Here is a 23,968-nt window from a genome sequence, read left to right as displayed (position 1 = left end):
ACCATGTTTACTGTATAAATGATATAAATTCTATACATTTGAATAAAAGGTGCGGGGAGTAGGTCGAAAGCGTCGACACCCTTGTGATGGTCTTTACAAAGAGCTTGATACTAACGTTTGTTATCAACAAGGAATCAGCTACACACCTGAAGATTGGAGGCGTAGTAAATCAGCTTCTGCAAGGTGGCAGAGATCTGCGTCCAGATGCGGCGAGTCGCCTCGCGCCTCTCAATGACGTAGTTGGTGATCTCGGAGCCGCCGTTGTCCTCTGGCGTCTTGAACTGCAGCGTGCAGCCAGTCTTAATGACGTCCTTCACACGCGTGAACCTGGGTGGACCAGGAACGTCTGGGGACGGAATATGATTATCATAAATTAGCATAGATTATTGTGAAACGCGTGGACCTGGGCAGGCCAGGCACGTCTGGGGATGGAAAATAATTAGCATAAATTAGCATAGATTCTCGTCAATCACTGGAAAATCTTGGCGCACCAGGTAAGTCTAGGTCTGAATATCATCAGCATAAATTAGTATTAATCAATGGCCATGTAGGTGAATATGTAGGTAAATATGGCCAGGCAATGGACGTAGAGTGATAATTATCATAAATTAGCATCGACATATTTGGTACAAGAAGAGTCTCTCTCTCAAGTTGTTTCAATTCAATGTACTAAAGCCCAAAAAGGTGGAATACCCAACAGATAACGGTGACACCGTCACAGTATCAAATACATTTTGGTATCTACTGATGGATAGGGTGTCTAATCTTGATGAATTTTGCACAAAACTGCAGTCGTAACCAGCTAAAACATGTCACACTTATTCAAGAATCAACAGAAAAGGAGTCCCCTTGCCCTTACCGAGTACGGTAACCCTGCAGGTTGCTGACTTCTCGCCGGCATCGTTGCTAGCGGTGATCTTGTACAGACCGGAGTCCGTCCTCACAGAGTTCTTCAGCACGAAGTCGGAACCGTCCTCTGTTGGACCAATCACACTGCGCGTCTTGTCGAACTCGGGGTCAGACTCCCACCACACCTCGGGATCAGGCTTGCCCCGGATGTAGGCGGCCAAGTGGATTGGATGTCCGGCCTTCACGGTCAGACCTGACCTCAGGCCGGCCTCCAGCTCAATAATGGGCTCATCTGAAGGGGGTGGGGGGTGGGGGGTGGTAAAGCTTACTTTATCACATACCTGCACAAATCATACGTCTTTTTTTCTGCTATTGATAAGGTCATCTCAGTTGTATACACATAAAACTACTTAATTACCAACATCATACAATTTATCAGATTTAAACAAAGGCATTCAAAGTTCATCAAACTGCTGGTGTATGGAGCATAGAATTGATCGAAACATGTACAACGTACAGGCGTGGCATGTTTTAAAATATTTTGCAGTTGATAAATCACTGATTGTAACATGACACTTAAAACTTCATGACGATACTTACAGACTCTGTCCTTAGCCTTGAACGGCTCCATGACAGCGTAAGGACCGAAGCCCTTAGCGTTACGCGCCTTGCAGCGGAACTCGTATTCCTTGCCTTCCACAAGGTCTGCGACAGTAAACTCCTCCAGCCTGGAGACACAGGAAGAAATGGATACAATTAAATGATTTAGAATGTGTTTTACATGTAATGAAAACATTTCGAAACGTTTCTTTAAAAATCTAAATCGAAAACGTCAGCTAAAAATTCAAACCTCAGCATCAGGTGAATCTACTGACTGCATGCAGCATGCATTCTTCTCAAATGCGTTTTAGAATCAGCATCACAATGTCGGGCTATTTGCTCGAAGTAATTCTAATCTACTTCTCGAAGAGTTTCGAAAACTTCTACAGATCTACAAAATAAGGTTAGGCAGACAACTCAAAGTCTACAGAATGTATGGTGACGTACATGATTGTGGGCTTGTCGTGGACCTTGAGCCAGTCGTCCTTGTCCTTGGCCGTCATCTCCAGACAGTAACCTGTGATCTCGCCGCCACCATTATCCAGCGGCTCCTCCCAGCGGATTGCCGCCCACGACTTGGTGTAGTCGTAGGTGTGCAGCTTCTGGGGCGGACCCGGGGGATCTGGGGAGGGGGGCAACATTACGTTATACAGGGATGAAGGAAAGTCACTGTTAACCCAAAATATTGGAAGCTGCTCCTTTCATTTTGATCCAACTAAACTATAGCAGTTTCAAGTGCATGTACTCTCAATCTAGACTGTATTTGTGGCTGCATCCTGTTGGTTCTTTGCTTCTTTAAGCTCTATTTCCGTATAGATTACAAACTTTCTAGGATCGTAGGACATCTTTTCGATATTTTCTCTCTTTCTGATGGTGAAATCAAACATTTACTACTTTTTGGTACTTCCCTTTGCAACTATTCCACAAACTGTTTGATTATGTCTTCAACTCAGAACTTCATTGTGCAAACTGGCCGTTTCTAACCATGTTTTTCCCGTGTCCTACCAAAATTCCGGGGGGGGGGTACCAGGACTTGCGCTTCCACCAGTCAATATACTTAGTATACCATTTGTACAGATTTATTGCATCTTGTCAATCACATGTTACTCTTATTTCTCTTTTAATAGCGGTGCCGATATAAATTGTCTTAACTTGAGTGGGCCGCTACTCGTCTGTTATTTTGCCTTTATGTGTTTGTTCAATAAAAAAAAAAGATTACAAACTAGTAATAATAGGTAAGCCTAAACAGACGGGAACCTACCCATTTATGACAGTTCTTTACTTCTATATGCATAAGCCCCAATTTTGTACCGATTAGAAACTAGTAATAACAGGTAAGCCACAGACACGTACCCATCGGCGGCAATGCCAGAGTGGGCTGTGTGGGCTGGCTGGGGGGTCCCAGGCCGGCCATGTTCTCGGCGTAGATGCGGAACTCATACTCCGCGCCTTCGATCAGGCCGTCCACGTACAGGGAGTGGCCCTCCATGGCCTTACGGTTCACCTAAGGACAGAAATAATGAAATATTACAGAATTGAACTACATGTTTATAATGCAGTGTGACAAAATATACTGTACATTAGGGAGGCTTTTCTGCAAGATTGTCTCACCTTGAACATCCACGAGTTGTAAAATACAGTTACAGCGCTAATATTCCTCCACTTATTACAAATGCTCATTTTCACCCCATGCTTTATAGAACTGTAAATATACCCCAGTAGATGCCATACTGTGCAAAGTAGTTATTGTATAGATCAACACTGCACGAAAACGCTCATTTCCGTGTGTTTCAAGGGACTTACCACCCATTCTCAGTTAACGTGTGCAAATGCTGTCGCAAGAAAATATTGGGCTTTCATATCAGTAAAATACACAATTACTACGTGTTTGCTAGTTTTTACTGACCTATGAACCCCAGAAATATTGTATGTTATGTTTTTACCGTCATAGGTAGTCATGTTTTGATCGTTCAGGGCAGCTTTTTGCCTTGAGACAGTCGAAAAACGCCTGTCGCAAATTATATAATTGACAGAACCACCTCATTTTTTTTGTTAAAAATATGTTCACCGGCTTTACTTCCGATCATTAAATATACTCTGTAATCAGACCAACAAAAACAGGCGGAGGAGTTTGTCCGTCTTGCACTCATATAACGTCAGGGTCCATTTTAAAACTGTCGCCAGTTTTTGAGGTTACCTTCGTTACCGACACAGACAAGGGCAGAAATCACAGAGAAAGAAACAATTTCTATATCCTTTTTATGCTATTCGGTCGACTAGCATGTATTTTATGTCATCAAAGATACTTGTGAGGCAACAAACCCTTGATAATGGAAAAATTGCCACATCTTGTGAGAGTATTGCCTGTGGCCACTTTTAAAGGTTACCTTTGTTACCATACTCAGTACAAGTTGTAGTTGATATAGCCTTACCCTACCTTTCATGTGGAAAGACCATCCCCAGGTAGCTACAGACCCGCTGCATTTTTGATCCAGCGGCGAACTAATAAAATTTTTTTCATCACTATATCCCAGAATGTTACCTAACGTTACCATGTTACCTTCGTTACCGTTTTACCTTGCAATATACGTTATCGGACATACGGCGATATGTACAAGGTAATCAGGATTAAAGGTCATGGGCAACTCGGAGGTCAGCCTCGTTCTCGATAACGTCCTTGAAAACGCGGCGTTGAGCCGCATTTGTGCAGTTTGAGCAGGAGAAAGGTAAGACAACTTCAATATTTTGCATCATCTGGCATTTTCAAAGTTAGGGTGGTAATTTTGATGCATCAAAGACCAATTATGAAGCCTGAGAGATGTCTTTTAGCCCGTAATTCATTTTAGAACGTGCATAGTGGGTAAACATCCCGGGAAGGACGATAATTAGAAACACATGCCATCGGTAACGCAGGTAACCACCAGTAACGGAGGTAACCATGCTGTTTAACTGGGCGTTTTTGCGTTGGAAGAAATTAGAGCAAGCAATATTTAACGATACCACAGACGAGTTAATAACTTTATATGTAATAACATTAGGTGTAGTATGTTTTAGGGTGCTCTGAATCAGTCAAAGCAGTGACATATGCATTAAAACTGAGCCTGTTGATCACCGTGATACCAACGCCCACTACACGTACATTGACCTGCCGTATATAGTCTCATCATATGTATGAATATATCAGAGTCGGCATTACGTAGTTGTTTGCAAATCGTGGGTACCTTTCTTGTTTTAGTAAATATAGTTTTCATTTTTATGTAGAAGATGGGCAAGACTAGAGCTGAGATTCAGCGGGCATACAGAGAAAGAAAGAAGGCAAAGGATGAAGAGCAGTACAAAGCAAAGGAGGCCGCACGTGCCAAGAAACACTACAAACCGGCAGCTTCGTTGAGTCATGAAGCCAGGGAGAGAAGAAATGCACAAGCAAGAGAAAAGATGAGAAGGCACAGGGCCCGGAAACAGGCAGCAAAAGTAACCATCAAGATGGATTTTAAGAAGAAGAACAAAGCATCGGGTGGGCCCAGAAAGAAGATCAAAGAGTTACAGAGAAAGCTGGAAAAAACCCTGAAGGCTCAGAAGAAGCTGCAAAAGCGGTTAGAACGAGCAAAAAGTAAAGGTGCACAGGGTCAGGGTACCTCAAATGAATGTATGACACCGCGCAGCAAGACCAATTCTGAAATCAGGGCTGCTGGCTTAACACCGCGAAGAGTGCCTGACAGGTTGAGAAAGAAAATCTTGTTCTCCAATGTAGTGACGTCTAGCATAAAGGAATCATACCGTAAGAGGACGTCAGATGGAAAACGTATGATCAGGGGAATTGTTGTAGGCAAGATTGTCAAGAAGTACCGCATGATCAGCACTCTCGCGCACGAGATTGGAGTTGCTAGGAACGCGCGAACTGACGGACAGAAAAAAACAAGACTTCCACTTGTGCGGGCGGGAATCAGAAAGGCAGTACACGACTTCATGGAGAGGGAGGACAATTCCAGAATAATGCCAGGGAAGAACGACTACAAGAAGATTGGAAAGAACAAGGTGCAGGTTAGAGTTCTCACTAACTACCTGACCAGCCTACGTGAGAAATTTGTAAGTGAAAACCCTGATATCAAGATATCACTCAGTGTGTTCGCCAGGCTGAGGCCACCCAACATTAAGTTGGCGTCTTTCTTGTCCAGAAATACGTGCCTGTGTACTAAGCACCAGAATTTTGCCCTTAAACTGAAGACATTGAAAGAGAAAGGGCTAGTAAATTCTACTAATCCCGACAACTTCCTGCGCTCCTTCCCCGAGAAGGAAAATGTCAAGGCTTTGCTGGAACCTTTCGAAGACTTGCCACTTAGTGTCAAAATCAAGTATGAAGAATGGCAAAGAGTCGAAGAGAATGGGAAGAAAAGGATGAAGATCGTTACATCAGAGATCGGAATCAATGATTTCGCAGACATGTTCATCAAAGAAAGTGTTGTATTCCGAGAGCACACAATCCGTGCTAACGAACAGTATGCTCAATTGAAAGCTCTGAAGGAAACGCTACCACCGAAACATGTCATTATACAAATGGACTTTGCAGAAAACTACAAAGTTAAGACCACTGATGAAATTCAATCTGCGTATTGGAATTGTGAGATGGTAACTTTGCACCCTGTTGTGCTGTACTACAGGGCGCAGGGTGACAGCGAGCTTCAACACGAGTCTATTTGTGTAGTTTCTGATGAGCTTGGGCACAACTCTTCCACCGTGTATGCGATTCTAAAGAGGCTGTTGCCTAAGATAAAGCAAAACCACGACGTCCAGTACATTCACTACTGGACGGACAGTCCAAGCTCACAGTATCGTAATAAAACCATATTCAGTGTTGTTTCTGATCACAAAGAGCTGTTCGGGGTTCCGGCAACGTGGAATTACTTTGAGGCGGGTCACGGCAAAGGCCCTTGCGATGGCGTGGGTGGGACTGCCAAGAGAATGGCGGACGATGCCGTCAAACGTGACAGCGCCAAAATCCAGGATGCGCATGACTTCTACGAATGGGCTATTAAGCTTAACAGTGTTATAAAGTACGAGTTCGTAACTTCGAGAGAGTGTGGGGAAAGTAAGACCGACCTCGGGGAGAAGTATGGCACTACGAAGGCCGTCAAAGGAACCATGACGTTCCACGCCGTAGTGGGAATGTCACCAGGTGTGGTGAAGACGCGCCCCACTTCATGTTACTGTGCAAAATGCTTTAACGCTAAGGGATTTCGGCCTAAGACAACTTGCACGTGGAAAACTCACAACATGACAAAACCAAACAAATAATATTGGTTTTGTCATGTTGTGAGTTTTCCAGGCATAGGATTATCATGAAACAGATTGGCAACATGATGTGGGGCGCGTCTTTACCAAACCTGGTGACATTCCCACTACGGCATGGAACGTCATGGTTCCCAGTACGAAGCAACTTGTAGTCTGGGAAAACATGTTTACTTAATACGTTACCATGCGAGAACGTTGAGTTGTACTTAGAAATCACAGGCACATTGTATGCCTTACTTTAAAGTAGAGGAAGTAGGAAAATTCTTGTTATCTTGTTATATCAACGGTCTTGTTTCTTACATGGCAAGGTTGTTACCTTACTTCAACAGAGCGTTAACTTAGGTATCTATTCGAACACATATAGCGTACCTGGCATCACAATCACATTGTATGCCTGCTGTTTGCGTAGAGGAATTGACAAAATTCCATTTTTTTCTTAAGTGCTCATGTCGCTGTTACCTACATGACAAATGTGTTACCTTCGTTACCATTATTTGCTAGTGTTTATCTAGAACGTAGTTGTAAATACATTCCAGCTGTTTTTACCACTGTAATGTGTAGTTTGTACCATTACTTTTCAATACAAAAATAATGAATTATTGTAAGATTTGACTTCACAGCAAGAAAGTCAATGTTGTGCATTTCGTACTTTCAGAAATTGGCCACTGTCAGTCTTTAAATATGTGATGATTTTCTCTAAAACTGAACATGGCTGTTGAATGATACTTACCGGTGGACTCATTTGATGGTTCTTGTTGAGAAAAAACATTGAACTGATTTCTTGCAATAAATAATTCATGCTGGGAACGTTATCATTGTGTCAAAGTACTTTTTTTATGTCAATCTTTTGAAAGTGACATGGTTAAGTAAAATGTTCGATATTTCAAAAACTAGAAGAGTTGGCACCTTGCCAAAGCTGTCTGATATAGTCAACAATGTAGGGAACAAGCTGGGACCATTGGTAAAACATAGCGAGCAACTTCATTTTTTGTCACTTTCAACCTCCAATTGCACACGTTAACTGAGAATGGGTGTTACACGCCTGTGAAATTGGACATTGTATTGAACGTAGCAAAGGACGTTTTGGTATTAGTACTCTATGGTTTATAACTACATGCATAAGAAAGTTGTAGGTCTAATCTTACCTTGCTCCATCGGCCAGACATCTTCTCCTTCTTCTCCACGATGTAGCCAATGATGGGACTGCCGCCGTCGGTCAGAGGGGTGTCCCACGTGACTGTCATGGCTTTGGCCTCGATGCCGCGGATTCCGGGAGACTCCGGCGGCCCAGGGGGTCCTGGGGACAGCACAACAAAGGTGTGAGTTTATGTTTACTGACAGGTGATGGTCTTAATATCAGGATAAACTATGGATTTTTTTATCATACAGACACACATCAGAGACAGTGAACGGCTTTGGCAAACATTCGAGCTCACTTCCGCCAAATTCCTTGACTAGGTCTAAATGATGATTCGAAAAACTGCATTTGTTTTCATGATGATAATGACTATGAATATGTAGTTATTAGCTGGTATAAGATATCTACATGTAATGGATATGATAACTGCTTATTGATAAGATATCTATCGATGGAAATCAATACCTTAAGGAATAATAACAGTACAAAACTTACCGAATGGCAGCTGGATCTTGATAGGTTTAGACTTGATGGTGGGTCCGGCGCCGCAGCGGTTCTCCGCCGACACGCGGAACTCGTAGGTGTGGTTCTCCAGCAACTGAGTTGCCGTGAACTTGGTCTTCAGCGCGTTGGGCGTCACCGTCTGCCACTTGGGCTTGGACGTGTCGCGACGCTCTGGAATAGATAAGAGTACACGGCGTAAGTTTTACTGTACATGATGAGATATGTCGTCTCTGTCTACCTATGCTGTACTATGATCTCCTTTGCAACTAACCGTTATCGACTTTACCTTAAGACCAGACAACTTATACTTCATTCAAGAAGAAGGCAGATATATGAAGGACGTTTGATGTCATCTTGTTCAATGTGTTCTTCTCAATATTAAACGTTGCGCACGTTCATAGACGTGGTAAAAATGCAGTTTTTACGAAGGAAAGAATATTCTTCAGGATGAAGACGTACCGAGGATGTAGTTGGTGATGCGGGACCCGCCATCATCCTCCGGTACTCCCCAGGAGATGTTGACGGAGTCACGTGTGCACTCGGTAAACTCCCATGGTTCCGTGCACGGCCCGGGGATGTCTGGAATCAAAACAAACCGTTAGTTACACACTCGTAGGTTACGTGGATTCATGAAAATGTCGCAGTTTGGTCTCATAAGCTGTAGAGAAATCGTGCTACAAGCCGCCAGACTGGGTAAAATATATCACCATCATTTCTATCACACATATGCATTTCCTCAATGTAATTATCACATTTCTTTTGTCTAAACTTTCTCTGTGTATTTCAAATAGAAAAACATCTAAAATTGTTCAAATGACAAAACCTACCGATGACTTCAACGTTGACAGAGCCCTTGGCGCGGCCAGCGTCATTGATGGCTGTCACTGTGTACTCTCCTGTGTCAGAACGCAGGGCCTTTCCGCACACTACTGTGGTAAAGGTCTGAGTCCTGTAGGAACAAACACGAAATGGCACTTGTTACAGTCTATGTCTAGAAAATTGTCACATGTTGGCAACATTACTTCAATAAAGGGGGTGATTATTGGGAAATCGTGTCTATTGACCCTTTTCCTTTGCAAATGGAGTACTAAAAAGCTGTTTAAGGATCTTTAGGTCTGGATTAATTTTCACATTTTTTCAAGAGATGCACATCATGCGGACTGTTCTTCAGTCACCAAAGCAAAGGACCCGTCCTATTTGCAGCAAGAACAGACGTTCATGTAAACAACTTGTACTACACTGAATATTTTCAAAACCAATGGTATATGAATGCAGTGCACTATTTACTACATATTATCAAGAAGACATGAAGTCTCGTACAGTTCAAAGTGCAGATGATCGTCGGGGTCCATCCTGACACCATCCTTGAGCCAGGACACCTTGGGGGTGGGGCGGCCGCCGTACGTCGCCTCCAGGCGGAGCGGCCGGCCGGCCTTGATCACCACGTCTCCCTCCAGGGCCAGCTCCAGGGTAGGCTCCCCTGGGGTGGGGGAAACACGGTCACACTTAAGTCAAGATTCTCACAACGAGCAAGTAGATTGCTAAACACGGGCAGACTTTAGTCAAGATTCTCACAACTAGCAAGTAGATTGCTAAACACGGGCACACTTAAGTCAAGGTTCTCACAACGAGCAAGTAGATTGCTAAACACGGGCACACTTTAGTCAAGGTTCTCACAACGAGCAAGTAGATTGCTAAACACCGGCACACTTTAGTCAAGGTTCTCACAACGAGCAAGTATTGCTAAACACGGACAGACTTTAGTTAAGGTTCTCACAATGAGCAAGTATTGCTAAACACGGGCACACTTTAGCAAAAATTCTCAGAACAAGCAATCTGTAGCAATGAACCTATAGTATCTACTGACTAAACAATTAGGTCATAGCCTAGCAATACAAGGCTGCCCTGGAGTGGGGGAAACACGGGCACACTTTAGTCAAGGTTCTCACAACGAGCAAGTAGATTGCTAAACACGGGCACAGTTTAGTCAAAACTCTCAGAACAAGCAATCTGTAGCAATGAACCTATAGTATCTACTGACTAAACAATTAGCCTAGCAATACAATGTTCTTTATTCACGAAAATAACTACATCAAAATTCATTACTCTCATGTACGCACTGCGTATAAAAGACTAAATATTCAGACTTTAACAAAGATTCTTAGGACAAGAAATCTGTACAGCAATGAACCAATGACATCTGCTCACTAAGCTCACGACAATAAGTATTCAGACTGTACTGTCGAATTATATTAGAATTGGTTCTGCTATACCTCTCGAAGTACATGTAATTTTATTACCATCATAACGACTTCTACATAATGTTTTTTGTCGGAATGTGAGCCAACACAAAGTGCTCCACTTACTCGAAGGATCCCGTGCCAGAACAGACTCGGGCAGGTTGACCCAGGGGCCAACTCCCGCTGCGTTCTGCGCGTTCACTCTGTAGATATACTCCGTGCCCTCGGTCAGGCCCAGTACGGGCGTGGTCAGCACGGAGATGGGGTAGTCGTTAATAGCGCGCCACTCGCCGGGCTTGTCGGCTTCCGTGAACTCCACGTTGTAGCCGATAATCTTGGAGCCGCCGTCGTCTTTGGGCGGTTTCCAGTTCAGCACCAGCGAGTCCTTGCGCGGGTCCGTGTGCTGGAAGTCAATACAGGGGCCGGGAGGATCTGAAGGGGGTTAAAGGATGAGACAATTAATCATTGACGTTATTGAAGATCAAAATCATGGCATTTTGGCACACAGTAGTTGCTATATGTGGAATCTATTTTGTATTAAAACAAAACAACACAAGCCGGGAGCCTCTTTGGTGTGGGATTTAAAAGATAGTGTTGATGGCGCAACAAGATGTTAGTCTTAGTGTCAGAGTATTTTTGTCATCATTATTTTAGAATGGCTGAAACTATTAACCTGGGTCATATCTTACTATATTGTGTAGTGATGACACGAGAAGAAGAAGATATCTATTTTCGTTAAGTCGATCTTATGATGATTGCCCGTAACTTACCGATAGGATCCATAGCACGGATCTTGTCGATCTCAGCCGGTGGTCCCTCTCCGATCTTGTTCGCAGCATGAACCTTGTAGTAGTACTCCTTGCCCTCCACAAGGCCATCCACCTAGGGAAATAGTACAATGTAAGTTAGCAGCATGAACCTTGTAGTAGTACTCCTTACCCTCCACAAGGCCGTCCACCTAAAGAAATGGTAAGGTAGCAGCACGAGAAAATACGATTGTGTAAAGCATTATTGGGCATGTAAGATGTCAAAACGTTTTGTCATGATTTTGTATTTCTGATGACTATTTGTGGTCACTTTTCTGAACTACTAGGCGATTACCATGGGTGATACTTTGTGCTTTTGGTATTTCATGAATTGAAACTGAAGCCAGCTTTCATGAAATGAGTATCAAAGTGAGTATCGTAGTCGTCATAAACTGACAAGTATGAAATAAAATCATCTTGTCTAGAATATTTTGATCTATTTTGAACCATTTCCCCTCACCTGCCAGAAGAGTCCGTGGCAGGCGTCGGTCGACTTGGACCAGAACTTGCGGCCGGCCTCGCGGAAGAACACCAGATAATTCGTGATTGGAGATCCGCCATCGTCCTCAGGCCGTTTCCATGACAACTCGCTATGGTTACGGCGCACCTGGGACGGGAACAGTTCCAGGGGCGGTCCGGGAACATCTGCAAATGGAAAAAAAAAACGTTTTTTTTTTTTTCTAAAAGGCAAAATGCATAACAAGGTATACATGTAAATGATGTAATCCTAGGAGCAGAAAATGTGTTGTTTGCTCAAATTTTCTTGATATGGTTTGTGGTACAAGTAGAGTATGACAACCACTACTGGATGATTAGGACCGTTGGTACTTTCCTTAAACGATAAAGGCAATTTGAGCAAACGCAATGTTAAGATTCAATTCAGAAAAATGTTTATGCAATGTTGCTTTCCAAGATTTGAAACAGTGTTTGAAGTAGACGTGTTATGCTATATTATTTGTACCATACAGATCAGATATAATCAGAATATCGTACCGAGCACTTGCACGTTGCAGACTCCGGAGGCCTCGCCCCACTTGTTCTTGAGAGTGAGGGTCAGTGCCCCCTTGTCCTTGCGGGCGGAGTCCACTATGACCAGCTCGGCCCTGCTTGTCTTCCCTGACTCCTTGGTCACGTGCATGGACGTGCGGACGTCCTCCTCAACAGGCTTGCCTACAGAGAAATGCGAAAATGAGATGTTGTTATTTCAGTTGTTAATGTTTTCATTATAAGGATAAGAAGAAGAAAAAACATTCTGAAACAAAAATAACTCTTACAAGCTTTCATCTTACAAAAAGAAGGCCTCCAAAAACACATTTTTACTAAAATTGCAAACCCGCTTGGAAAACAAAATTATTCAAAGTCAATCCCCTACAGTACATGTACATAGAAACGACAGCTAGATTTATAGAATTGACTTATTTACTTTTTACATTATCTTATCTGCAAGTTTGCACTGGATATCATACTAGGGAGGAGAACAGACAACACTTCTGAACTCTGAACTGTGACCTACCATCTCTAGTCCAGATGACCTCTGGCAGAGGGCAGCCCTGAAGCGGGATGTCCAGCTTGATGGTCTCTCCTGCACGCACGATGATGTCCTTGGGCAGGCAGTCAAGGTCAAACGAAGGTTTGACTGAAAAGATAGGAATTTGATTGTTAGAGAAGAACATACAGTATTGTTTTCAAATTACAATGGACATTTTCTCAGGAAAAGTAAAAGTATACCAACATATCTCAAGACAATGTATAAGACTTACTTTCCGGATCCTTGGCCTCGATGGGTCCTAAGATCTCCGAAGGCTTGCTTGGCCCCACAGCGTTGCGGGCCTTGACTCTGTAGTTATACTTCAGACCCTCCTTAAGGCCACGGACCTGAAGAAAGGAGGTACGAATACATTTTACTGTATTGAAATACTTTTGTATTTATCTTACTTTCTAGTCCTTAACTCCCTGGTTCAATGGGTTTTACATCGATGACTACTATCGTTTTACAACTTTGAATCAATGACTATCATTACCACTCGCCATTTTTGTCAATCAATTGATCATGGGGTTTGGGCACTTCTCAAGACGTACAGCTGGGAGCAATATACGCTAGAGCTTCTTCTTCAAAATGATGGACACAAAATTGTAAATCATACGCTTCAAGCGATCTCTCGTAAAGTAAAACCACAATCAGCTACCAAAAATGCTTGGAAGATGATTGTCTGATTGCGCTTTGCCTAGAAATCAATACGTTTAGTTTGATGGAAGAAGAAGGAGAAGACTACCCACCTCATAAGACAGGTCCGGGCAGGGGTCGTAGTTGCACTTCTCCCAGTCCTCTGTGCCGTCAACGGCCCTTTCAATCTCGTATCCGATAATAGGGCTGTTCCCGTCGAACAGAGGCGGAGCGTAGTGGATGATGATGGAGTCGGCAAACGGCTCGCTCAGGTCAAGGTTGATGGGCGGGTCAGGCGGACCTGTTGGCATGACAACGAGTTAGCGATAAGTGAAGGTGGAAAGGTTATAGTGAGGGTGACTGGTTTAGTTTTCTTTGAGGTCTAACATGGTTGTGTTTGGCTCCTCTACCACAGTGTTTATCTCTTTACTTCATGAGTCCAAATTGATTGCAAAAGGGGACGACTTTCACTATATACCACAATCGCTTTGACAGCGAAGAGGGGAAGTACAGCACTAGGATTCTACCATATGCTTATGGACTACTATGTCAAGAGTAAGGAATAAACAAAATCAGGCCAAACTACGGTATCTGTCCTTGGTGCTGAACTTGATATGACGTGATTTCTGCTATGATATCCTTTTGTTTTTCAATATACTTGCTTATTCTTTAGCGGGAAGATACTTTCTTGCAAGCTCGCGACACTACAAGCTTTACCTGGTTCTGTGAGTGTTTACCTAATAACAGTGGATGCTAGGTTTGTTTACAAACACACTGTTTGTTGTTTACCCTGTGGATCTGTCATCCTGATTGGTCCGATCGGGTCTGCAGGAGGGCCAACCCCCACGTCGTTCACAGCGCTAATCTGGAACTCCATTTCCGTGTCCTCGATCATCTCGTCCAGAGTGATGTCAGACTTCGGGTGCGGGGTTCTGTTGACCTGTGGGTCAATACATCAATAATCAATACATTAGTAATCAATATGGCATTGATTTATAAATCAATAAATCATTGTATTGAGTTTGTTTATAAGTGGACCAGGTAGTCCAGAATAAACTGACCGATAGCGAAATCAAAACCAATCAATCAATTTATCAATCAATAGATATATCAATCAACCTTTTTAATGATAAGAGAAAGACGAAAATGCTAGGATAAAGACGATTATGCAATGTATGCCATATCATTGTTAGTTGTAAATTTGTAAGAGAAAAAATATAAAGGTCCCATTGACTGCCTTCATATATCTACAGATACATGAAATGGGAGCTAAATTTTGCCCGCACCTTCCTCCAGAGTTTCTCCCCTTTCTCGCGTTTCTCCAGGATGTATCCGATGATGGGCGATCCGCCATCGCTCCACGGCCGCTGCCATACCAGGTACAGGGAGTTCTTCGTTACGTCATAGGCCTTCGGTTCAACCGGTGGGCCAGGCAAGCCTACGGAAGGGGAGGGGGAGTACGCAGACGTGTTAGGGAAATCGATAAGAAGAGCATACGGCCAGCAGATAAAAGTGCTTTAAATGAGTCTGAAGACATTTCTGAAAATGTATGAATGAATATAAGACAAGAAAGTATTGTTACTATAGCTGTAGAGTTATATGAACAAATTACCAAATGGATATCTCTATAACTTATCCATGTGCAAGTGATAGCATTTTCCAAAAAAAAAAAATATCACAATCTTGATGGAAACAAAAAGTGTGTATCTACAAGTGTTAACCATGTAGCAAGCACTTTAATGATGATTTCCCCAAATAAAATACACTTTTATCATCAGAGATAGACATCTCTACATGAAGTTCGTGTCACAGTAAGTATGGACTGAGCATAATGCAGTAGGAAGTACTATATTTATCAATGAACAAGAAAATGAAGCACGTACCAAACGGACTCTCTGCCTTGACCGGCTCGGTCTCAGCCGGATCGCTGATGCCGATCTTGTTCTGGGCGCTGACCTTGAACATGTACATGTTGCCCTTGGTCAGCTTGGGAATCTTGCACAAGGTTTCCTCCAGCGTCTCGGTGATCGTCACCCACTTGTCACGTTTCATCTGAAGGAACAAGGCTCACCTGGTTAGATGTCTGGTAGAGTTTACATGTAATGTAGACTATTGCATTACGGTATACACTGGTTTCTTATTCAAATTTCGCTGAATTTTCCCAATGGTGTTTTGTAGTATTAACGTATCTATATAGACAATAATGAATGCCGTACCATTCAACACACATTGCTGAAACAACATGAGATACACGTGTATTAAATACTAGTCTTGAAAACGTTTTATACTATCATAAATAGAATACGATTCTTTGCCAGTGCCGTCATTTACCTCGATTTTAAGCTGCACAATTACAGCATAATGGTGTGTTTCTGATCACCAGCGTTGACTAATTTAGACCAATAAACCACATACGTACATTCAGAATCTGACTCTTCCATTGAAGAAGGATGGACTAAAACGTACCTCCATCTTCTTGACGATGTAGTTAGTGATGGGGCTCCCGCCGTTCCACTCTGGGGGGTCCCAGGAGAACACGGCGGAGTCGTCACGGATGTCGGTCACCTTCAGCTTAATGCACGGGTCGGGGCGGACTGGGGAGGAAAGGGAACATTTTCAACATCATTAAAGGAAAAATGAATAAGCAAAGACAAGGACAGGTGCACTACTGTAGTCATGTTTTGAATGGAACCCATTAGTTAAATAAAAAAAGTCACTTGCTGATGTTAAGAATCATTGAAAACCATGGACACACATCCAAAGACTGAAGGCACGTTTCATGTCAATGTCTAATTTGACAGTCATTAATCTGTGCTGGTTTCCAGAAATTAATGCATAAAAAATCAACCATTGAAGTAGTTTTCTACGGCAATGAATTTCAGTTACAATTGCAGTACGTCACCAGTACATGAACCAATAGCACACCAGCCAAATTGAACCAACCAGGTCCAATAGCACAGTGCAAACTGCATAAAAATGACATAATATGGTTTTCTATACCTGATGATGGCTGCTTTTTTGCATGCGAAGATATGGCTACACTCTTTACTCTATAGATGTATTCAATGGTATGAAAGTACACTTACACAGTGGTCGCGCAGGTGAGTAAGTTCCCGGCGGGTTGGCAGGGCGGCTGGGGCCGATCTTGTTGACGGCCTTCACACGCAGCCTGTACTCGATACCCTCCTCCAGTCCGGTGTAGTTGAACTTCAGCTCCTCTGCAACTGGGAAGGTGCCAGCCTCCACCCACTCATCGGTGTCCTGCAAGGGAGACGTTTATCAATCAATTTCTTTTAAGAGTTGATTTCAAAAATTAGCTCACAATGTCGCCTGGAAGAGTCAATGACTTGGCGAATGTTACCAAATCGTTTTAAAGGAATGGCCAGTTTACTAGTAAAGAATCTGGGTAACTAGGCATCATCCATGAATATGTATGTCAGAAGTAGGGAGACAGATACAGTAATGCCAATGAGAAAGACATTAGGGATCTTCATCAATTATGTTTTCTTGATCACTCATAACTGAATGAAACTAAAGAATTGGTTCATTTTGTGTTTTATTGGGTGGCAAGGTCTTATTGCTTATCACGAGCTAATCTAGACAGATGTGGATGGAAGAACACCACACTTACTCCAACGGAGTACTCCAGAATGTAGTGGGTAACTAACTGCTTAACACGAGGTAATCTAGACAGATTGTATGTAGAATGAATGAAATTGAATGAAGATGACATAACGCTGCACTTACTCCAACGGAGTACTCCAGAATGTAGTGGGTAACTGGCTCCCCGCCGTCAAAGTCTGGCGGCAGCCACTGCATGAGGATGGAGTCCTTCCCGGTATCCAGGATCTCAGGGTTGATCGGGGGATCGGGAGGTCCTGGGATAAACAATGGATATTGTCATTTCTTGTAAACACAGAGATGTAGAATACATGTATATAGTACTGCATTGTAAAGTATTCGCAGTATGGTTCTATTTAAAAGCTGCATTATTGCAAAACAGAATTGTATCAGAGTGTACAATGTCCATGCTTCAAGTCTGATGTTTCATGATGACTTGCATAAAAAGCATGATTTTGGAAGTTCTCGGGGCCACTTCAGAATGCTTTAAATCTCAAGTTTGACTTCTGATGGTATACAACTGCAAAGCTAATGGAGTATGTAGCTCTGCCAACAGTGTTCATGTCATGTCTTGAATCAGAATCTATAGAGACCAAAGGTTTTACTATTCAGGAGGACAAAGATGAAGAAGCAGCCCGGTCCGTACCTGGAGGATCGCGGGCGATGACCGGTTCTGTCGGTGAGCAGGGCGGTCCTACTCCCGCCATGTTCTGTGCGGAGATGCGGTACTCATAGGTCTGTCCCTTCTGCAGGTTCTCCACCTTGTACTCGTGGGTCTCCGCTGGGATCTGTTCATCCTTGTTCAGTCTGAGGTTAGGAAAACAAGACGTTATTTTATATAAATATCCAAGTCAAGTATCTCTCATGGGTCAAAACTGCTTTGCTTGTTGCCATCGGTATCATTTAAGCAACTTCTAAAACTGAAGTCTTTATAAGTTTAAAACTGTCACATTAAGGAAGCAGATTAAAAATTCAAATATTCTGACTGAATTACCTTGCACATGGTTAGAATATCACAATACTTTATCTTATTTGTTGATTAGCATTATTTCAAACAAGGCTGTAAACAATGGATAAGACTGAATATCACGTGTTGCACTCACTTTATCCACCTCTCGGTGACGCTGTCGCGCTGCTCCACCCAGAAACCAGTGATGGGACTCCCCCCATCTTCGAGTGGGTCCTTCCAGAGCAGGGTCAGGCTTGCTTTAGTCACGTTATGGATCTGTGGGTCCTGGGGTGGTCCAGGAGGATCTGAGGGGGAGGGGGGGAGGAAATTTATTTAATGAAAATGTATTCCAGAAGTATATTTAGACATATAACTGATGGGATAATAATCTACTAGAATAGATTTTAAAAATTCTATACAATACGGCATTGTACTGTAGTCAAACTGTGACTTGAAAAACTACAGGATGAAAGAAAGCCGATTCTTGCTAAGAGATGATTACCGAAGTCATAGTGGTGTTTTCATTTGTTATAGTGTTCAAGTTAGTAATATTTTATTACCACTCACAAATGTACCAAAATACGCATTTAGGTATAACGGTACTGTATCTAATTGTTTGTACTTACCAAATGCGTACTTGGCCACGACAGGGTTGTACTCTGTGGGCCGACCAAGTCCGATCTTATTCTCCGCCATGACGCGGAAAACATACTCAACTCCCTCCTCGAGTTTCGTAACGGCGTACTCGGTACAGTCCACAGGCACAAACTTGTCTACAACCTGGGGAGGAAAACAACACAACAGTTAATATCCTGAATATCCCTGAGGCTTGCTTTAAGAAAAAACCTTTTAACTATCTAAATGGTTTCTGATGTCTTAGCCTTTTAGTTGCCTTTTCTACTGATTGTGGCAGATGCTATGTACAGTATACACATTACACAGGTGCATTGTACATGGCAAATTCCCCGTGCTCTTTTGCAACAAGGACAATGAACAGTGAACTAGAGATTAACATACAATTCTAAGTGTTGCATGTAAAGCTGCAGTAAGGTACATGTAAGGCTAGTGACAATAGCTGATATTGGAACGCCTAATCTGTAAGTACAGCTAGTCTTACTAACCACTGGGTGACTACAAGAATTTCTAAACGGATTTCCTTCTTGCACGTACCTTCCATTGAGGTCGGGTCATGTCTCTCCTGTCCACCCGGTAGTTGGTGACGGGCGAGCCCCCATCATCCTCAGGCGGGCCCCAGGATATGTGGATCTCCTCAGGCATGCGCTTCAGGATCTTCGGTACGGTGGGCTCGCTGGGCACGTCTGGGGGAGGAGAGAAGATGATGAGGTTTCGTAAGAGACACGACTCTTGCAATCATTGACATATACAGCTCGGGATACTGTCAAATATGAGAACAACAAGACTTGTTGGTTGTCTCAGACTGTGTCACAGTAGTGGCATCTTGCCAAAGAGAGTACAAAATGAATGTACAAGATTGACGGTGATAAAATCACACGAGAGCTGGGATTTTTTAAAACTAAATCATCATAAATCATCGTAAATTCTGCCATATACAGACAACAATGGTAGAGTAAGGGTAAGAGTAAGCGGGTACTTACACTCATTAAGCTTATTCTATCATTAGGGGAGTTTTACAAGCTTTTGAGCGGCTCGAAATATTATCAATAATAACGAGACAAGAGATGTAGTCTGCACTCACCGATAACCTCCACGTGCACAGTCTCCGTCCTCTTCCCGCTCACGTTGCTCGCGATGACGTCATACGGGCCGCGGTCCTGCCGCTCGCACACCTTGATGACGAGCAGCGTGGTGTCGTCCGTGGTGGTGACGCTCATGTGGTCGTCCGTGTACAGCTCCACGTCCTTCATCATCCAGGCGATGTCGGGCTGAGGCTTGCCGCTGTAGTCAGCCTGCAGCTTGATGGTCTCCCCGGCCTTCACGATGATGTCCGGGTCAACCTTCAGCTTCAGGATCGGCAGTTCTGTAACAAGTACGGGAAACTTAGCATGGGAACAATCAGTAGAAATATGTTTTACCCCGGCCTTCACGATGATGTCCGGGTCAACCTTCAGCTTCAGGATCGGCAGTTCTGTAACAAGTACGGGAAAGTTAGCATGGCAACAATCAGTGGTCAACCTTCAGCTTCAGGATCGGCAGTTCTGAAACAAGCACGGGAAAGTTAGCATGGGAAGAATCAGTGGTCAACCTTCAGCTTCAGGATCGGCAGTTCTGCAACAAGTACGTGAAAGTTAGCATGTGAACAATCAGTGGTCAACCTTCAACTTCAGGATCGGCAGTTCTGCAACAAGTGAGTGAAAGTTAGCATGGGAACAATCAGTAGAAATACGTTTTAAACACTTGCCTGAATACGTACAAGTAACAGGAAAGAAGAAGAATAGGTTTTGAATATTACATGAGAATAATCTAATCTAAATGGTAAATCTGAGTCCAATCCTTGCCTAAACAACTACAGGTAGCATGAACGAAGAGGGACAATTAAGAATGAAAACCATGCGACTACTTGAATCTAAATGCTGAGTCTAAATCTCCATTTGTTAAGCTTGACTTCTTCTTTAACAATGGAAAACAGCAGATCTCACTTTACTCGTAATATGTTGGTTCTGTAATGTTAAGAGGACAATAGTTTTCTTTGTGAACGTGTGCATCACTGACTATGTGAGGTCAGCAGTCAGTGGAAACCTGAAAATCGTACCGCAGAAAAACAAAAAAAATCTTAATTCAGTACGTACCGGCAGGCATCTGTGCCTTCATCGGTTTGCTGATGGCGGACGGTCCGCTGCGGCCGATGACGTTGGCAGCGTACACTCTGTACACGTACTCCTTACCGGTCTCCAGGCCTGGCACCTGCGGTGGGGAGGGGGAGGCGAGTTTTAGAATTGCGATCTCCGTACCGTAGACCTATACAAGCCTTGTGTACATTCCTCAATACTAAGAGTGCACATATATCCCCCCTCTTATTTTTTGGACTGCTGATTTGATTTACAAAGTGGCCTCTTTGTTTTAAGATATTTCAAACATAGCGTACTATTTTTGCCTTGGTCCGTGACTTTCGTCATGCTGCTTCTGACACAGTCTTAGAGCATGTTGTTTTTCATCATTTTACTTCCATATTACATCTTTAGCTATGAGACAGACATCCATGCCATTGGACTAACTTTAGCTTTGACTACCAATATCGAAGGCTAGTCTGAAATCAAAATTCCAAAGCACATTGTATATCTCTATCGGATAAGCCCACCTTGAGTTTGAGGTACTCGCATGCCTCCTTGTTGACGGGTTCCCACTTGTTGGTCCCTGCGATGGATTTCTCCACGAAGTAACCGAACACGGGGCTGCCCCCATCATGCTCCGGGGGCTGCCAGTTCACCACCTGCGAGTCGTCCAGCGGGTCCGTGATGCTCAGGTTGATTGGTGGATCGGGGGGAGCTGCGGGAAAGTTTAGAATCCGATTGGTTAGAATGTTTTTAGGAATGGAGCAATGTTATTGGTGCATTAAGGGGAGTTGCGGGGAAGATCTGATTGGTTGGAATTTTCGTAGAAAATGGCACAATCCTGACGTTTCTACGATTGATGGGTCAGCGTTTGCATCACATTGTACGATAACAAAAAATGTAAACTAGTTTTAATTTTTCAGACTTTCCTTCATTTTCCGAAAAAGAAACAGGAATCTTGAACGTCTGGTTCAAACATGTAACAATTTGTATGAAATTTTTTAACTATGGAAAAATTTCATTTCATTTTGTACCACACAAAAGGGTGGAGCAGAAATTAACACGCTATTACATCACTTTAGAACAAGATGGCAAAACCCAATACAACGTACCCAGTGGGTCCACGGCCTTGAAGGCCTCAGGTAAGTCCACGGGCGGCCCCTGTCCGTACTTGTTAACAGCGTACACGCGGAAGCTGTAGTTCTCGTAACCCACCAGGTCGCGAACCTCGTGGGACGTCACCTTGATGTCGTCTGCCACGCGGCTGTGGCCTCGCAAATTTCCCTCCTGCAAATGTCATATTCGTTTACATAATGTATATAACAATGCAAAGTTTACCATACCCAAACAAGAACCAAGCGAACAATTACACAAATAGAATGATACATTTGTGTAAATTTTGGTAACAAAGCTCTGATTTAAGTCTTTACATTTTGATTCGCTTACAGTTTGATAGACTTCTTTGTGGCATGATCTACCCAAGACTCAGTGTGAATGGTTGGACGATGCACCAATATTCTAGAGACACAGATACACTGCCTTCTCCGCGAAAAAAGGACAATTCGAATACAGAGCCTTCTCAAGAATATAGAGTGACTCTTGCAAGAGATTCCGATTCAAATAACGCTTTCTCAGTGATGTAGCGTGATTCTTACACCAGATTTAAAATGAAACTATACCCAGTAATGACAAAAAAATTGCACTCACAGCTCTCTCGAGCATGTATTGAGCGAATCAAACACAAGATTTAAACCGACAGTATCACCAGAAATAACGTGGGATGTTAACTCACAGCTTACACAACATTTAACAGTATACCCAGAAATAATGCGAGGTTTAGGACTCACGGCTTTCTCGAGGATGTAGTGAGTGACCGGGCTCCCGCCGTCGTCCTCCGGCACCATCCAGTGCAGGTCGCAGCCGGACCGGGTGATCTCGCTGGCGATGAAGTCACGGCACGGGCCAGGCGGGGCTACGGGTGTTGTAAGGAGGGTTGTTAGTACAAAGTCCACTTGTTTAATCACTATAGCTAGCATTAAGGAAATCGTTTTCATATATAATTGCACTGTCACATGTAATCAAGATTTGACATGGATGTTTGCTATCATGTGCAACCAAATCCGTCTATAATTCACCTTGAAAGGAAAGGAAATGGTCATAGCAAACAAGTGACCAGTATAGACAAGGTTCTTTTACTACGGTCGATGGGAATAACTGTCTATGAAACCCCCCCAAATGCGGCCAAATTAGCTAGGTGGTATGTATACCGAAACAGGTAACAGTAGATATTTGACGGCACTAGAAAGTTATTCATATTTGAAGCAGCTATCACAATTTTCCACAATGTTGTATTACACATGCACATCCTTCGTGACTCCATTATAACCCCAGTAGTGAAGAAGAGCCCCCTTACAGAAGACAGTGACATTGCAGACTCCTCCAGCCTCTCCGTGCTCGTTCTTTGCCAGGATGCGGTACTTCCCGGTGTCGGACCGCTGGCTGGGCTTGATGGCCAACTCCACATACGTGTAAGGCTCGGTAGCGCTGATCAGGGACAGACGATCAGAAGTCTACAGGGGAAAAAAGAGACGCATCACGTTACTGTAGAGACGCATAATCAGCAAACGTCCTAATCGTACTGGCTACTGTGTTTCTCCAACCGTGTAACCCCATCGGGACCAAAGGTTTTCACTGCACAGCCACAGAAAGAGTAAAGGAGATAGCAGAAAATGTCTACCTGTACGTCCTCCCCTTTGACAGTCCGGGTGCTAAATTATCATTCTATCACTGACAAAAGTGAACAATGCATACAAAAGTATAAACAAGACAATCCTATCATTAGGATTTGGATAAGAAAAATGTGTACCTGTACGTCTTTCTCGTTGACAGTCCATTTGATCTCAGGTGGAGGCTGGCCAGAGATGGGGATCTTCAGAGAGATGTCCTCAGGCTCCACCACCTCCAGGTCCTTAGGCAGGGCGCTGATGTCCAGGGTAGGCGCACCTGGGGGGAAGCAAGGATCACATCTTTGTTAAGTCTCTGTCATTTGAAATCACTT

The 23,968-nt window shown here is 43.3% G+C and overlaps 2 protein-coding genes across 2 annotated transcripts in view; one reads left to right on the top strand and one right to left on the bottom strand.

Moving 5' to 3' along the window:
* LOC118405512 (titin-like) overlaps positions 1–23,968 on the bottom strand; it is a gene marked incomplete in the record, with an annotated part of 52,924 nt that overhangs the window by 8,507 nt on the left and 20,449 nt on the right. Inside the window, 34 exon segments of the mRNA XM_035805015.1 lie at positions 147–346; positions 860–1,141; positions 1,450–1,577; positions 1,897–2,071; positions 2,803–2,953; positions 7,884–8,035; positions 8,372–8,551; positions 8,840–8,959; positions 9,208–9,329; positions 9,701–9,860; positions 10,747–11,052; positions 11,391–11,502; positions 11,887–12,071; positions 12,420–12,596; positions 12,940–13,062; positions 13,187–13,301; positions 13,704–13,891; positions 14,380–14,530; positions 14,877–15,028; positions 15,474–15,642; positions 16,057–16,184; positions 16,677–16,851; positions 17,338–17,468; positions 17,858–18,018; positions 18,315–18,465; positions 18,787–18,940; positions 19,331–19,479; positions 19,878–20,159; positions 20,929–21,043; positions 21,438–21,625; positions 22,023–22,197; positions 22,758–22,882; positions 23,324–23,480; positions 23,777–23,913. Of these exon segments, the coding sequence (XP_035660908.1) occupies positions 147–346; positions 860–1,141; positions 1,450–1,577; positions 1,897–2,071; positions 2,803–2,953; positions 7,884–8,035; positions 8,372–8,551; positions 8,840–8,959; positions 9,208–9,329; positions 9,701–9,860; positions 10,747–11,052; positions 11,391–11,502; positions 11,887–12,071; positions 12,420–12,596; positions 12,940–13,062; positions 13,187–13,301; positions 13,704–13,891; positions 14,380–14,530; positions 14,877–15,028; positions 15,474–15,642; positions 16,057–16,184; positions 16,677–16,851; positions 17,338–17,468; positions 17,858–18,018; positions 18,315–18,465; positions 18,787–18,940; positions 19,331–19,479; positions 19,878–20,159; positions 20,929–21,043; positions 21,438–21,625; positions 22,023–22,197; positions 22,758–22,882; positions 23,324–23,480; positions 23,777–23,913 (5,576 nt within the window).
* LOC118405881 lies at positions 3,259–7,763 on the top strand. The gene has a single exon (XM_035805699.1). It carries the CDS (start codon positions 4,714–4,716, stop codon positions 6,739–6,741), a length of 2,028 nt encoding a protein of 675 aa, XP_035661592.1. The 5' UTR covers positions 3,259–4,713; the 3' UTR covers positions 6,742–7,763.

The sequence above is a fragment of the Branchiostoma floridae genome, chromosome 18 (genome assembly GCF_000003815.2).
Source record: "Branchiostoma floridae strain S238N-H82 chromosome 18, Bfl_VNyyK, whole genome shotgun sequence".
Taxonomy (NCBI): domain Eukaryota; kingdom Metazoa; phylum Chordata; class Leptocardii; order Amphioxiformes; family Branchiostomatidae; genus Branchiostoma; species Branchiostoma floridae.
The sequence above is the reverse complement of the archived record's forward strand: the minus strand, read 5'-3'. Positions and strand labels throughout refer to the sequence as shown.

What these genes read in the sequence shown, in the direction of transcription:
- LOC118405881 (XM_035805699.1), top strand. Translation starts at nt 4,714, where the DNA reads ATGGGCAAGACTAGAGCTGAGATTCAGCGGGCATACAGAGAAAGAAAG.